This window comes from Haliotis rubra, unplaced genomic scaffold (assembly GCF_003918875.1).
Source record: "Haliotis rubra isolate DU_JTF1 unplaced genomic scaffold, ASM391887v1 Scf97, whole genome shotgun sequence".
Classification (NCBI taxonomy): domain Eukaryota; kingdom Metazoa; phylum Mollusca; class Gastropoda; order Lepetellida; family Haliotidae; genus Haliotis; species Haliotis rubra.
This window is the reverse complement of record NW_025767712.1, coordinates 249,613-264,930: the sequence shown is the minus strand read 5'-3', so window position 1 is coordinate 264,930 and position 15,318 is coordinate 249,613. Positions and strand designations below refer to the sequence as shown.

Below are 15,318 nucleotides of genomic sequence, written 5' to 3'. Positions count from 1 at the left end.
CACCCAAGCAGGCATAAATAAATTACATGAAATTAAACCAATAATCGGTTACACCTTCTTGGGTTGTCAGTCCAGATTTGAAGAGGTAATTATGCGACGATGTCGCATTGGCCACTCAAGGTACACCCACGAATATTTGCTAAAAGGTGAGGATCCGTTTTGCATCCCTTGTGATGAGAGTATCACGGTCAAGCATGTCCTGCTTGACTGCATTGATTTTTCTATCACAAGGGATAAATATTTCAATGTTAAAACTGTGAAGATCTTTTTGGTAAAATTAACTATCATTTAATCTTTGAGTTTTTAAAAGAAATAGAATTAATTGATAAAATTTTGATTTATATGTTTTGTGAATAGATAAATGATATTTTATCATCGGTAAAATAAATTAGCAACTAAGATAGTTAGTGCCTGTATCCTCGAAGGGGCTTAAAGTACTGTAAAATTCTTGTCCTCCTGAGAGGGTACGTAAGTCCCAAAACTTCCCAAGTCAGTTAGTTCTACACACCTTTTTAATCGTAGGATATTTGTTGTTTTATTATGGCTAAATATCAGTACAGTCTCCAGTGGCTGAAGGGTTGGTATAAATCCAGCTAGGGTCCATGCAGGTAGCCAAAGTACTGTAAGTCCCTAGAGTGGTGATCTACCTTCAGTTGTTGGCGGCCTTTTTTTATATTGTATTGTCCTAATTTGAAATCCTATTTTAGAGATATACGCTTGTTTTATTTCCTATTACTGTGATATACTAGTTGGTTTTACTGTCCTTCGTCGACAGGTTTTTAAAATTTGCGCATTTGTCATGAATTAATAATTGTCTTAAGTCACGATATGGCTGAAATATTGCCGCTGTGACTGTAAACTTTAACTCACTCACTACTACTACTGGCCATTTGTTGTGCGCTAGTGCATCCTCAAAGCGCAGGGGGGAAGAGGGACAGAGTCAGTTATATACAGAGGAGAAAAGATAAGTCTTCAGTTGTGATTTGAAACCTGTGTCAGAGAATCAGAGTCTTTGATGTGGACTGGCAGTGAATTCCATAGTCTTGGCGGCTGCATGAAAGAACGATCGTTTACCAAATGAGGAAAGTCGGAAAGTTGGTACAGTAAGTAGGAGCTGGCTCTCAGACTTAAGTACAAAACAGTTATTAAAATTTCTAATGTGCCCTTTTTCTATTTTCCTACACATAATAACTGTAATATATCTAGATTTGGTGTTGGGACGGGTGCTCACCAAAAGTATTACCTTCAGTGACATATCTTTTTCACAACTTTCCATGTAACTTAGGATCTTTAAAAAAATCATGTTTTCACGTCATAGGTTGATTGTGATACTGCTCACGGACATGTGTGTACATTCCACATTTACAGTTTAATAAAGGGAACACACAAAAATGTTACTTCTGGTATAAATGTACACATGTTGTCTGTGCATGATAACAAATAGAGCAGCCTGGAGCGTGGCGGGTTTATTTTACACGTGTATCCAAAACATCAACTGATTCCTCCAAGAAGTCAAATCTGGCGCGGGTAGTCCTGTTGTCTGAGGTTCCGCAGTTCGATCAGTAAAGCAGCGCTTTCGAAAACTTTGATCGAGTTGCTGATGCACCTTGATTACTTGTTTCCGTTTGGTTTATTTGGTGAAATATATCATTATATTATTAGATTCCATGTCTAATCACCCTAGCAGCCTTCCTTTGAAACTAAAAATCGAATTATGGATACATTCGGAGTTAAAATAATCAGTGAGTCAATTAGTTGGGAAGATTGTTATTTAAACAATCCATTGATCAGGTTTCTGAGAGTGTCATGTTTTCATTGTGAGTAAATGCATTCAGGCAGAATTAATGCACCATGTCAAAGTGCAAACGTAATGCAAACGTATATGTCAAAATATATCCTATCACGATAAACACGAGTCCCACTAAAAAACTATCCACATACCAAATGCCATTGCATTGTGAACGAAACTGACTGAGTAATGACTTTTAGTCATTTGCGCGAAACCAAATCGTTAAAATAACATTGACTATGGGAAACACGTGATGAAGAAATCGCTCATTATAAATGTAAAACCGAGCCCAAATAAACAATCTAGCCCATCGTGTCAACTTGACATTCGAACATTTTGACCAATGCAAACCTCAACGAAGCGTTGATTTTGTAGTATCATTCGGAGCATCGAATCTCTGTGGCTGACGAGTCGGGGACAGCTGAAACATAATAAATCTCCATTGCAACGTTTTGGTATTGAATGACTAAACAACTAATGTACACCTTTCATAAAACACAATGAACACAATAATCATACATATCAAAGAAACACCAATTATTTGTTATAGGTCTCGGATATTCAAATGTGCTACAAATAGTTTGGATTACCGAATAATAGCTCTTTTTACAGCAGAAGCAAACGCAATACTAACAGCTCTTAAATATATTAATAGACGTCCCAAATATAAACAATACATAATCTTTTCTGACTCTTTCGTGCCTTCAGGGGGCGGTGGGGTAGCCTAGTGGTTAAAGCGTTCGCTCGTCACGCTGAAGACCTGGGTTCGATTCCCCACATGGGTACAATGTGTGAAGCCCATTTCTGGTGTCCCCCGCCGTGATATTGCTAAAAGCGGCGTAACTCACTCACATACTCGTGCCTTCAGGCTATAAAAAATCTTTCTTGCAAACATCCGCTTTTATTAGAAATTACTGAAATATATCATGCTCTTGCTACTGGCCAATAGGACATCGTCCTTTGTTGGTTACCAAGCCATGTTGGAATCTCAGGGAACACAACGGCTGATCTTGCTGCCAAGGCAACCCTCAACAAATCTGTGACACCACGTCTTATTCCATACTCCGATTCCAAAGATAGCATTAGATCGTACATCCGTGATCTGATGCAGAAGAAGTGGGACACTCAAGTAGATCAAAATAAATTACATGAAATAAAACCTTATATTGGTTACACCTACTTGGGTTGTCAGTCCAGATTTGAAGAGATCATTATGCGACGATGTCGTATTGGCCATACTAGATATACTCATGAATACCTGTTAAAGGTGATGATCCTCCGTTTTGTATCCCTTGAGATGAAGGAATCACGGTCAAGCATGTCCTGCTTGACTGTATTGATTCTTCCATCACAAGGGACAAATATTTCAATGTTAAAACAGTGAAGGATCTTTTTTACAATGTTAATTATCATTTAATGCCTGAATGTTTAAAATAGAATTATAACAAATTTTGAAAACTGTTTTTTGTATATAAATAAATGATAGCTGAAGGGATGATGTACATCCAGCTAGGGTCCATGTAGGTAGCAAAAGTACTGTAAGTCCCTATGGACCTTAGTATGGTAATCTACCTTCAGCTGTTGGTGATCTATAGCCCGTTTTTATTTTGTACTGTCTATGCTGAATAAATTATAAGATACCATACTAGTTTTAAATTTATAACTGTGGATGCTCTAGTATTTTACTATCCATAGATGACAGGTTTTTATGTTCTTATTTTTTTATTTTAATATTGATATAAATTAACTTGTTCTCGTCACGATATGGCTGAAATATTGCCGATGTGACGCTAAATATTAACTCACTCACTCACTACAAATAGTTTGCCCCCAGTAACAATTAGCACAATTCAAAAATGTATTTGATGTTTAAGTAGTATGTAGGTAGAGACAACTATACCTTAGCTATAAAATGAAAATGAACTAATTGAGCTCGCTATGACGAGGGTGTTTTTCATACCTTCAAAGGATGGCACAAGTGACATCCTGGTTTTGGGATAGCAATATCCATGGAATCCCCCGCACTTGAGGTGAATGACAGCCCCTCCGTCTTCTCTGATTACTGACTCAATGATCGCTTTCCAACCCCCTGCTATCCATTCCACCTGAAATGAAATGGTATGAAGTTTACAAATAAAGCCGTAATAATAAAATAGTACACACTACTGATACAAATTCCGTGTAGCCTTATGAACTGGAGGTTAAGCACCAAAGATGATCTTTTTTTCAAAATGCATAAAGAAGTGGATGACATTGTGATTATTTCTAAAAATAAACAAAGGTTTCATCCAGTATGGGTACCTTTTGCAGGTACAGCTGACCTCGATACAGACACAGCATAGATATCGCAATATAATGAACACTCTATCAGGGAATCTGTTCTTATCAATCAGTTGACACGGCATTTCAAGGTACAAGGCATTCTTGAAAAGGAAATTAGAGTTATGCAATTTAAAGAAACATACCCAAACAACTAATTTTTTGATTTAATAAACGGTCGGTAGATACAGGAATTGAAAATGGGCCACTTACGAAGATCATAACTCCACACTATATGTATGCTGAAGGGACAGGCCATTAGTACCTCAGTCAACAGTTAAGTGTGCATTCCAACTGCATGTCCAGCTTGAACGTTTGTTTTTTAGATTACCATCTCAACCTGGTTTCACGCCGATTGTCGCAATATTCGAGCACTATCACGGCGAGGCACACCAGGAAAGAGGAAATATCTAACTGGCATACATTGCGGTGCAGCTTCACAAACACCATGATGATTTACGATACTCACATCTGGATCCACCAGCCAGCCTGTACTTGTTAGATTGACGGTAAACTCGCCCTTGGTTCCACAGGACCTCAGTATACTGTAGTGCCGAACATAGCAGTCCTCAGCCTGGGCGTAATATACTTCATGATTGGTGAAAACAGCAAATGTCTTGTCAATTCGTACAACCGCCATGTCCTGAAAACAGCAAGGGGCTCTCCCTTTACAAGCATGTAGTATCCTTAACAAGCATGAAGTATCCTTTACAAGCATGTACATGTACACATCCAACGTTTCCAAGATCCAACATCCAAGCCTTTACGCTAGAAAGGATTCTTGATTTGATCGGAATGTTTCGAAGCTTTAATGGGGGTAGCTTCTCCTTTATGTTTTACACTAGTACTTTAAGAACATGTAAACTCATTTTACTTTTTAACGTTATCCAAACTTCAAAATTAACAAAAATATCGCTTAAAAAACTTTGACTAATAACATTTATAATTAGTAAAAATAAAAATTCCGTAATATTTCCTATGAATGACCTCTGTGGAAGTGACCATTTCCCAACAATACTAAAACCCGTGAATCCATCTGACGTTCCTCCATCATCAAGATGGAATTTTAGAAAGGATAACTGGCCTTTATATAAAATTCTCTGTGCTGCCAAACTCAAACCTGAACTATTTAATGTTATTCTTGATGCAATAAAATGTTTTTCAGATGAACTAAATAAGGAGTGTATCCCAAAGTCCTCTTCAATTTCTTACATACGAAAGCCATGGTTTACAGATGATTGCAAACAGGCTAGGAAGGCACGGAAGAGGCTACAGTCCACAATTTAGACAAATGTAAAATTTTAAACGCTAAAGCATGGCGTACTTTCAAGCAAAGTAAATCTTGGCGAAAATATGTATCAAAAAATCAATCAATTAGCGCACTCCGATATCAAAAGTGTGGAATATGATCCAGAAATCAAAGTTAAGGGCTCTCTACATCTAGCATTTATTATCTGGAAGATGGGAACCAATTATTAACAATTAAATTTGATATTGCAAATACGCTTGGTGAGACGTTGGCCAAACATTCTTCCTCATCCAAATTTGTACCTGAATTCGAAAAACCTCAAAAACAGCAAGAAAAGAAATAATTCATTTCAGATAATGGAGCGTAATTTGTTACATTGTGTAATTTGTTACATTCTATCTGCGCTTTGAGCATGGACTGCATGGATACCAGCGCACTACAAATGTGTTATAATGATGATGATGATTTTAAAAGATTTACATGACTTTGGATTACGAGGCCGTTTGCCTCAATTTATTTGAATTTATTTTAATGACAGACAATTTCAAGTCCGCGTGGGTTGGTGTCTGACCATTACAAATAGAATCAGGGTGTTCCACAAGGCACATTGTTTAGTATAAAGATCAACAGTTTATCAAAGGCTATAAATGATTCAATAGACGGCTCACCTTTTGTGGTTGATTTTAATACTTCTTGTCGCGGTAAACATATGCATTCTATTGAACGGCAGTGTTTAAACAAAATGGTATCTCGAAAACGGCTTTACATTTTCTGAATTAAAAACAAATTGCTTACATCTCTGCCGTAACTACAATCCGCATAAAGACCCTGGACTATTTTTAAATGGCACCCCTATCAACGTTGTAAAGGAGACCAAGTTCTGAAGTCTTATTTTCGACTCCCATTGAACTTTTATGCCGGATATTCAATCCCTTAAAGCCAAATGCCTGAAGGCAGGCACTCGTTTTGTTGAAAGTTGTTTCCAACTCATAGTCGAGAGGGGGTCAAGCTACCCTCCTACACCTATATCGATCATTGCTCGAAACTTGATTATGGCGGAACCTGCAGAAGCAACCTAACACTATTAGATTCTGTCCATCACCAAGGTCTAATACAAGACAAATCTTATGGATAACAACTTCTTGATTTATTTTTCACAACGTTTCTGGGCTATTTCTTGCCCCTTTTATTCATCCACCTGAAGAAGGGGCAAGAACTAGCCCAGAAACGTTGTGAAAAATAGATCAAGAAGTTGTTATCCATAAGCTTTGTCTTGTATTACTACACCAACTTCTAAATGCCTTTGAAGAATTTCACCAAGGTCTAAGGCTTTGTTTTGGGTCTTTTGGAACTTCTCCTGATGAGCCATCAATAAACCAACGCCGTATAAAATGATCTTTGCAATATACAACAAAACTATTTTCAAACGAGTTGCTCTTGGCTCGCTCGTGGCTCGTTTTCTAAATTCTGTGTTCAACCGAATGTATGGTTCTATCCAGGGTTTTTGATCAAATTTGAGGACCTGGCGTATTTTGGTCAGCTTCATACCAAGCGACAGGTACACCTGCAGGTTGCGATAGTGCACGACGTACTTGGTTTTGTTCATCAAGTTCGGGACAAGTTTTTCCATCTGAGCCAGTGTGTTCTCGCCCAACAAGTCTCGCTGATAGTCGGACATCCAGTCTCGATTCACCATTAATCTTTCGGGAGCCAGCGGATGACTGTTATGCGATTCGTGCAATGCTTTGGGGTACTCCAAATCCACTTTGAACAGGTAGCCTATCTCGAAGTTGTCGAGGAAGGCCATAATGTTCTTCGGATTAAAATGCTCACTATTAACCCACTCGAATCCGCTTGAATCACATTCTTACAACGCGAAGAGAGAAACATCAGGGAAGCTTTGTCGGATCCTGCCTCCATGGATATCACGCCAGAGGATGAGTTCGCTCACCGACGAGCTAGATATTTTCACGTATGTCGAGGACCCCTGAACGGTGATTCGGTGAGAGATCATTGTCACATCACTGGTCGATACTGAGGCGCCGCTCACAACGCATGCAACTTAAAACTTAGAATCGATCCCCCAAAAATCAACATCCCCGTGGTCTTCCACAATTTGAGAGGGTACAATGCCCAACTGATCATGCAGGCCATCTCAAAGGTCGGTGGTGATATCAAGAACATCCCAACAACATAGGAAAGTACATCTCATTCTCGCTCAATGGTCTGTGATTTATCGATAGCCCTCAGTTCCTCCTGTTGTCGCTCGACAGTTTGGTCAAGGGCAATGATACCTTCGCCATCACCCATCGATTCACCAATGTGGCAACAAGGCCTCTGCTGCTCAAAAAGGGCCTGTACCTGTACGAGTATATGGACGATTCGTCTAAGTTCAACGAGACCTGATTACCTCACATCGACCGATTTTACAGCAACGTAACTGAATCCCATATCTCCCAGGACGATTACGACCACGATCAGAACGTATGGAACAAACTGGGTTGCAAGAATCTGGGCGACTACTACGACCTGTACTTGAAAACGGATGTGCTGCTGCTGACCGATGCGTTCGAGACGTTCAGAACGACGTGTTTGAAACAGTATCAACTCGACCCCGTCTGGTACTACACCAGCCCCGGTCTCTCGTGGGATGCGCTCTTGAAGAAAACCAGAGTCAAACTGGAATTGTTCACCGATTACAACATGCACCTGTTCGTTGAGAAAGGCATGTTGATTTCTATGGTCTCCAAACGGTATGCGAAAGCCAACAACCCGTATGTGAAAAACTACGATTCGAACAAGCCCTCCAATCACCTCCTCTATCTCGACGCCAACAACCTGTATGGCTGGGCTATGAGCCAGTATTTGCCTACGGGCAGATTCGAGTGGGTTAATAGCGAGCATTTTAATCCGAAGAACATTATGGCCATCCTCGACAACTTTGAGACAGGCTACCTGTTCGAAGTGGATTTGGAGTACCCCGAAGCATTGCACGAATCACACAACAGTTATCCGCTGGCTCCCGAACGATTATTGGTGAATCGAGACTGGATGTCCGACTATCAGCGAGACTTGTTGGGCGAGAACACACTGGCTCCGGTTGAAAAACTTGTCCCGAACTTGATGAACAAAACCAAGTACGTCGTGCACTATCGCAACCTGCAGCTGTACCTGTCGCTGGGTATGAAGCTGACCAAAATACGTTGGGTGCTCAAATTTGATCAAAAACCTTGGATAGAACCATACATTCGGTTGAACACAGAATTGAGAAAATGAGCCATGATCGACTTCGAGAAAAACCACTACAAACTCATGAACAATTCGGTATTCGGCAAAACCACGGAAAACTTGAGGAGCGTGATCGCACCAGGAGGAAAACTCAGAAAACTGATCGCCAACCCGGCCTTCAACCGGAGCAAGCTATTCGATAACAACTTGGTGGCGCTGCACATGTCAACAAAAGCCACATTAAACTCAACCGACCCATCTACATGGGGATGAGCATCCTCGACCTCTCCAAACATCTCATGTACGATTTCTACTACAACCAACTCAAGAAGCAATACAGCGATCGATGCGAGCTGCTGTACACGGACACAGATTCCTTGTTGTTGAATATACGCACCTAGGACGTGTACGAGGACATGGCGAAACACATGCACCTGTACGACACCAGCGATTATCCCCAAGACCACGCCCTACACAGCACGACCAATAAAAAGGTCCTCGGCAAGATGAAGGACGAATGCGCGGGCACCCCGATCGCCGAATACGTTGGATTGAGACCTAAGATGTATTCCATGCTGAAAGCCGACAACGGTGAGATCCGAAAGGCGAAAGGGGTCAAGAAATATGTGGTGAAACAACACATCCAACACGCCGACTTCAAAGAATATGACGTTCATACACCGAATGAATGAGTTGAGAAGCGACAAACACAACATCTATGGAATCACCCTGAATAAAACCTCCTTGTCGCCAATGGATACCAAACGGTGGATCGCCGTCGCCGTCGACGCGTACGGACACACGCGCATAAACCACTGTTTAGACCTCGACGCGCTGGGAGTTTCCGAGACCCCCAATAAAGGAAACTCCACTCGGCATGTCGAGGTCTAGTCAGTAGTTGAAAAAATGAAAAAATTGGTAGCCCTAGCGAAAATGGGTCTAGGCTGGCGAGCTCGGCTGTACATGGAATGATGTCTTTACTCGAAAATCACTATTTTATACTAGGTGCTGGGAGCAGAATCACGTAGAAATAAGCCTATCAGAGGAAGTGGTCCAGAAACATCATTATATAACTACTTGTGTTTTTAATCCTCTTTCTGAGGATCTGTTCTTCCGTCATCTTTCTTCTCCTCCTGGTCAGTTGGTTAGGCCAAAAGGCGACCTAACATTAGCCACATTAAAAATATCCAAAACTAATGAATTACAATATAGACAATAACATAATGAATTAAAAAATAAATAGAATTCATGCAAATCCTTATTTACAGATGAATCCAAGGGTGGTGGCGCAGCTGCTTGTGCTACTGTCGTTAGATCCAGAACAATACTTTCTTGATTACCGGATAACAACTCTATTTTTACAGCAGAAAAAATGCAATACTAACAGCTCTTAAATATACTAATAGACACCCAAAATATATACGATATATATATACACGATATATATATATACGATATATCATATTTTCAGACTGTATTTCTTGCCTTCAGGCTATAAATAATTATCTTGCAAACATCAACTTTTAATAGAAATTATTGAATTATATAATGATCTTTGGTTGGTTATCCAGCCACGTTGGCCATCTCGGAACACAATGGCCGATCTTGCTGCCAAGGCGGCCCTCAACAAATCTTTGACACCACTTCATATTCCATACACTGATTATAAAGCTACCGTTAGATCTTATATCCGTGATCTGATGCAGAAGTGGGACACCCAAATAGGTATAAACAAATTACATGGAATAAAACCCGATATCGGTTACACCTACTTCAAAGTCCAGATTTGAGAAGGTCATTATACGGCGATGTGGTATTGGACATTCAATATATACACACGAATACCTATTGAAAGGAGAGGATCCTCCGTTATGGATAGCTTCTCCGTTTAAAACAATTAAACTCAGTTTTTAACGTTATCTTCGAGGTTTAAACATGAAAATATCGTTGAAACAACTTACACTAATCACGTTTATGAATATTCGAGTCCTTTCCTCAGAGAAAATCCATACACTGAGTGAGTGAGTGAGTTGAAATTTAAAGTCACATGGACAGTATTTCTGCCATGTTGTGACTATGAAAGTTGTGAGTGAGTTTAGTTTTACGCCGCACTGTAAATTTGTGAATGCATAAATGAATAAATGAATACAAACAAACTTATATACTTACTTGTCAGCAAAGGACAGTAAAATAACTAGTCCATCCCAGATTTACACTTGAAAATAGCATATTTTGTATACTAGGCACATAAAGAAACTGTGCACACAAAAATTTAAAATCCAAATTTATCAAACCTTTGTTGACACATAAGGATTTAAACTCAGAGATTAGTGACATGTATCCAACATGCATGCACGTGCCACGTTCCGTGACGGCAGTGGGTTCGTCCTTGAGACGTGCAATACGTTGTTGCACATGCATTCCGGGAAAGAGAAACAGAGCAAATGAATGCCACACAATACTGTCACTTTGGAAAGCTCAACCCCTGCCCTTGCGATCGTTAAAAAAATTAAACGGCTATTGAAACGCATGGCATGCCAAGGCTCAGGTCTGCACAACGTCATGAGGCCATTGGGATGGTCCGTGGGGGAATGTCTCAACGACAAGTGGCTGCACATTTCCACTGCCACCTGAACACCATATCTGCACTGGTGAGACGCTACCTGAACACAAATGACGTCATCGATCGGCCACGTTCTGGACGTCCACGTGTAAAAACGCCAAGACAGGACAGATGGATAAGGATGACCCATCTTCGCCACAGGTTTCAGACTGCAGTGATGACTGCCCGAACCATCCCAGGACTTCGCCGTATCCACCCCAACACAGTTAGACAACGTTTACGTCATCACGGGATCAGACCACGACGTCCCGCTATACGGCCTATCCTGACACAACGTCATCGACAAGCTCGCCGAATGTGGTGCCGAAATCATGTCCGCAGACCCTTTTTTGGTGGTGAAATGTTGTTTTTACAGATGAGTCCAGGTTTAACATTTCCCATAGTGATGGACGTCGACGTGCCTATAGACGCGTGGGAGAACGTTATGCACAGGCCTGTGTCTTGGAAAGGAATCGCTTTGGTGGTGGTTCCGTGATGATTTGGGGTGGAATAACAGCACGCCAAAAAACTCCTTTGGTGATTGGTCAGGGCAACTTAACTGGTGTGGGCTACAGGGATCAGATTCTTCGACCTGTGGCAATTCCTTTTCTGCAACGTCATGGCCCTGGGTTAACCTTCCAACAGGACAATGCCCGCCCTCATACGGCAAGGGTTGCTATGGATTTCTTGCAACACCACAACGTTGACTTACTGCCTTGGCCTGCAAATTTACCGGATCTCTCCCCGATAGAGCATGTTTGGGACGAGATGGATCAACGTCTACGCCGTCTTCCTCATCCACCAGATAACGTCCTTGACCTTGCAACAGAACTTGAGAGAATCTGGCGTGACATCCCACAAGCCTGCCTTGCACGTTTGATAGGCTCTGTGCGTCGTCGATGCACTGCTGTTCTCAATGCCGATGGTGGACATACCCGTTATTGAGCTTGTGACATGGTCGTTTGACCCCTGTCCCGCTTGTGGACTCGTGACGTCATTGTGATTGACTTTTCAATTGAAATTCTCCCGACTTGTTATGGTCTCATGATCCCTCCATTAAAGTTTATATGTACCTTTGAAATTGTTATCGTATTTATTAACTGGGATAATATTTTGACAATGCACAGTTTCTTTATGTGGCCAGTGTACAATGTAAAAATGGGCTATAGGTCGCCGGCAACTTAAGGTAGATCACCATACTAGCATCAACACAATCTGCTGTCAAGATAGTGAGTGAGTGAGGTTTTTTTAGCAATCAATATTCCAGCAATATCACGGCGGGGGACACCAGAAATAGGCTTCACGCAGGCTTTTCCATGTGGGAAATCGAACCCGGGTCTTCGGCGTGACCACTAGGCTACCCCACCGTCCCGCTGTCAAGATAAGTATGTAACAAGAAGTCATAATCATGCACTGAAATACCTCAATGTCAATCCTTATCTTCATGTACCACCACTCGCCCCCCTGACCCGACACAAGAATAGCGAAGGGGTGTCTCTCCAGCGCAACCTTCGTTGGCTACTGTTGGGTAAATACCGTAGTTGGGCGACGGCAGCGTCATGTACTCCACGGGGTTGCTGGTGTTCATGTTGTGACAGTAGATCCGGGTTCTGTACAAACCAAAGTGTGGTACACGTAGCCAGTATTCTCCATCAGTGCTTGATGGATCGCACTCTTTGACTTCTGCGCATGATGTTGGGTTCGCTGGAAGTGATTGTTCTCATTAACATGTGCATTTTAATAAACGGTGTGTGTCTGTCCGCCTGTATGTATGCGTGTCGCTATATGACAGTGGTCCCGAAATAATCGAGTTAAAACCAGAAATACCAATGATGGACATCATGAGCATTAACCTGCGCCATTGAGATTCAACAACATGCATCAACCACGTCAGTGAGCCTGACCACCCAATCCCATTAGGCCTATCTTACGACAAGCATTGAAGGTTGAAGTCCCATTGTAACCTGAAATATGCAAGTGTGTTTTTGTTTTCAAGCATATATTCTGCTGCACAAATCATTACAAGATCTGGGCCGGTGGGGTAGCCTAATGGTTAAAGCGTTGGCTCGTCACGCCGAAGACCCGGGATCGAATCCCCACATGGGTACAATGTGTGAAGCCCATTTCTGGTGTCCCCCGCCGTGATGTTGCTGGAATATTGCTAAAAGCGGCGTAAAACCAAACTCAGTCAGTCATTACAAGATCTAAGACATAACTGATGGTCACGGATGATTGTGAATATTGTAAACCATACTATAATCCTTTTACATATTTCAGCTACTGAATTCGGTTAGACACGATGCATTACGTGCCCTTTGTAGTGTACATGGCGATAATATATTTGAGATTATTTATTCGTCAGGTGATTGCGTTCATAAATGTTCCATGTGAAAAAAATTACTCACCGTATCTTCGACACAGGTACTTATGAGTGTCTACTGGATCACAGTAGGTGCTCATTGTGCAGTTGTGATTTGCACATGCGCCAGCAACTCCCTAGAAACAGAAATTTATATCAAGTGTACATAGCTGTATTCTTTAATGTTTTCTTGAGAGGATGCCATTAAACAAGTCGAGACACAGATGCACTTAGCATGTTCAGGGACGTACATTAATACAATCATCCATATCGTCATTAAACCCATCTACACTCGAACGTCTGGTGTACTAATTCTTGATCCCCACAACAACCTTGCAGGTTAGTGGGTGCGGTGCCAGCAACGTGTGGCTAAAGAGTTACAGTAGGTTGGCTGCTTATACAGTCATGCCGTGATAGCTGGAATATTGCAAATGCAGATCTCATCTAGGACCTCTCAGAGGCAATGCTCAAATTGGACCGAAACTTTTACCTACTTCGATTTCAGCTAATTGTTTTAAACACATAACCAAGATGCACTTGATGTCAAAACATGGAACGCATTATGAATTTCAATTCAAACGTTTTTAAAAGCTCAGAGTTTTGCATAAACAATCCTTATTTATTCCCCTCAATCCTTCGCTTAATGCACATGGATAGTTAGTCTAACACCCACCCGGTTCGGGGTTTAACGAAAGTAACTCCCCGTGTCATTTGATTCGGTGTTCAGTTGGCAAGTTTGATTGCACGTCACTGAGCACAGAAGTTATTCGATCATTATATCAATCATTTGTTTGATCTAGCGTATTTATAAGCCGCCGTCTTAGAGCTGAAACATTGCTGGAGTCCGACGGTAAACCAGTGAATAAACAAATGTCAATCAAAGTGAGTGAGTTAGTATTATTATCACATCGGCAATATTTCAGCTATATCGTGACGAGAACAATTAATTATCAGTAAAGATCAATAGTATTAGAAGCTATGAAACTGTTTACGATGAACAGTAAAACTAGCATGTAACTGAAAACTTATACTATAATGCAATACAATGCAATATAAAACCGGGCTATAGATCACTAGCAACTGAGAGTTGATCACCATACTAGAGACCATGGGGACGTTTTGTACTTTGGCTACATGCATGGACCCTAAACGGATTTATATCACCCACTCAGCCGCTGGTGATTATAGTTAAATTTAGCCATACCTTAAAACCACAAAAAATACTGCGTTTTAAAAAATCGGTAAGTTTAATTTTCCTTGAATGTTTTGGGACGTACGTACCCCAACAGGACAATAATTTTACAATACTTCAACCCCCTGTGAGGACACAAATCATTTATCAAAATTTATGTAACAATTCAATTTCTTTTAAAAATGCAATAATTAAATGACAATTAAAGTTAAAAACATCCTGAACTGTTTTGACATTGAAATATTTATTCCTTGTGATGGAAGAATCAATGCAGATGCAGTCAAGCAAAATATCAATCAAAAGCTGTTACAGACTGAAAATTAATAGTTATTTAACTACCTCTGGCCAGTGTTTGATGTCAGAGAAGACAAACCCAGCCGCTGGAACCAGATGAGTGGCGTTGAGACCTCCAGGAGAAAGTGTTAGATAGTTAAGGTCACATTTCCCTGAGTAGATATTAAAGTTGAAGGATTTGCACCATCTTCTTGCAAGGCACGTACGTGCGCAGAGAACCTGTCCCTGTGTCGACAGCGATATGACGTGGGCATTCGGTAGTCTGACGTTGCGTTCAACAAAATGA

At 41.0% G+C, this 15,318-nt stretch overlaps 1 protein-coding gene across 1 annotated transcript; it reads right to left on the bottom strand.

The window, feature by feature from the left end:
• Positions 1-906: 906 nt before the first annotated feature.
• Positions 907-13,676, bottom strand: LOC124265303 (A disintegrin and metalloproteinase with thrombospondin motifs 20-like). Its single transcript, XM_046700095.1, has 4 exons — positions 13,593-13,676; positions 4,578-4,751; positions 3,750-3,894; positions 907-2,210 (listed from the first exon to the last, which is right to left on the bottom strand). Exons 2-4 carry the CDS (start codon positions 4,746-4,748, stop codon positions 2,167-2,169), a joined length of 360 nt encoding a protein of 119 aa, XP_046556051.1. The 5' UTR covers positions 4,749-4,751; positions 13,593-13,676; the 3' UTR covers positions 907-2,166.
• Between the last annotated feature and the right edge of the window lie 1,642 nt (positions 13,677-15,318).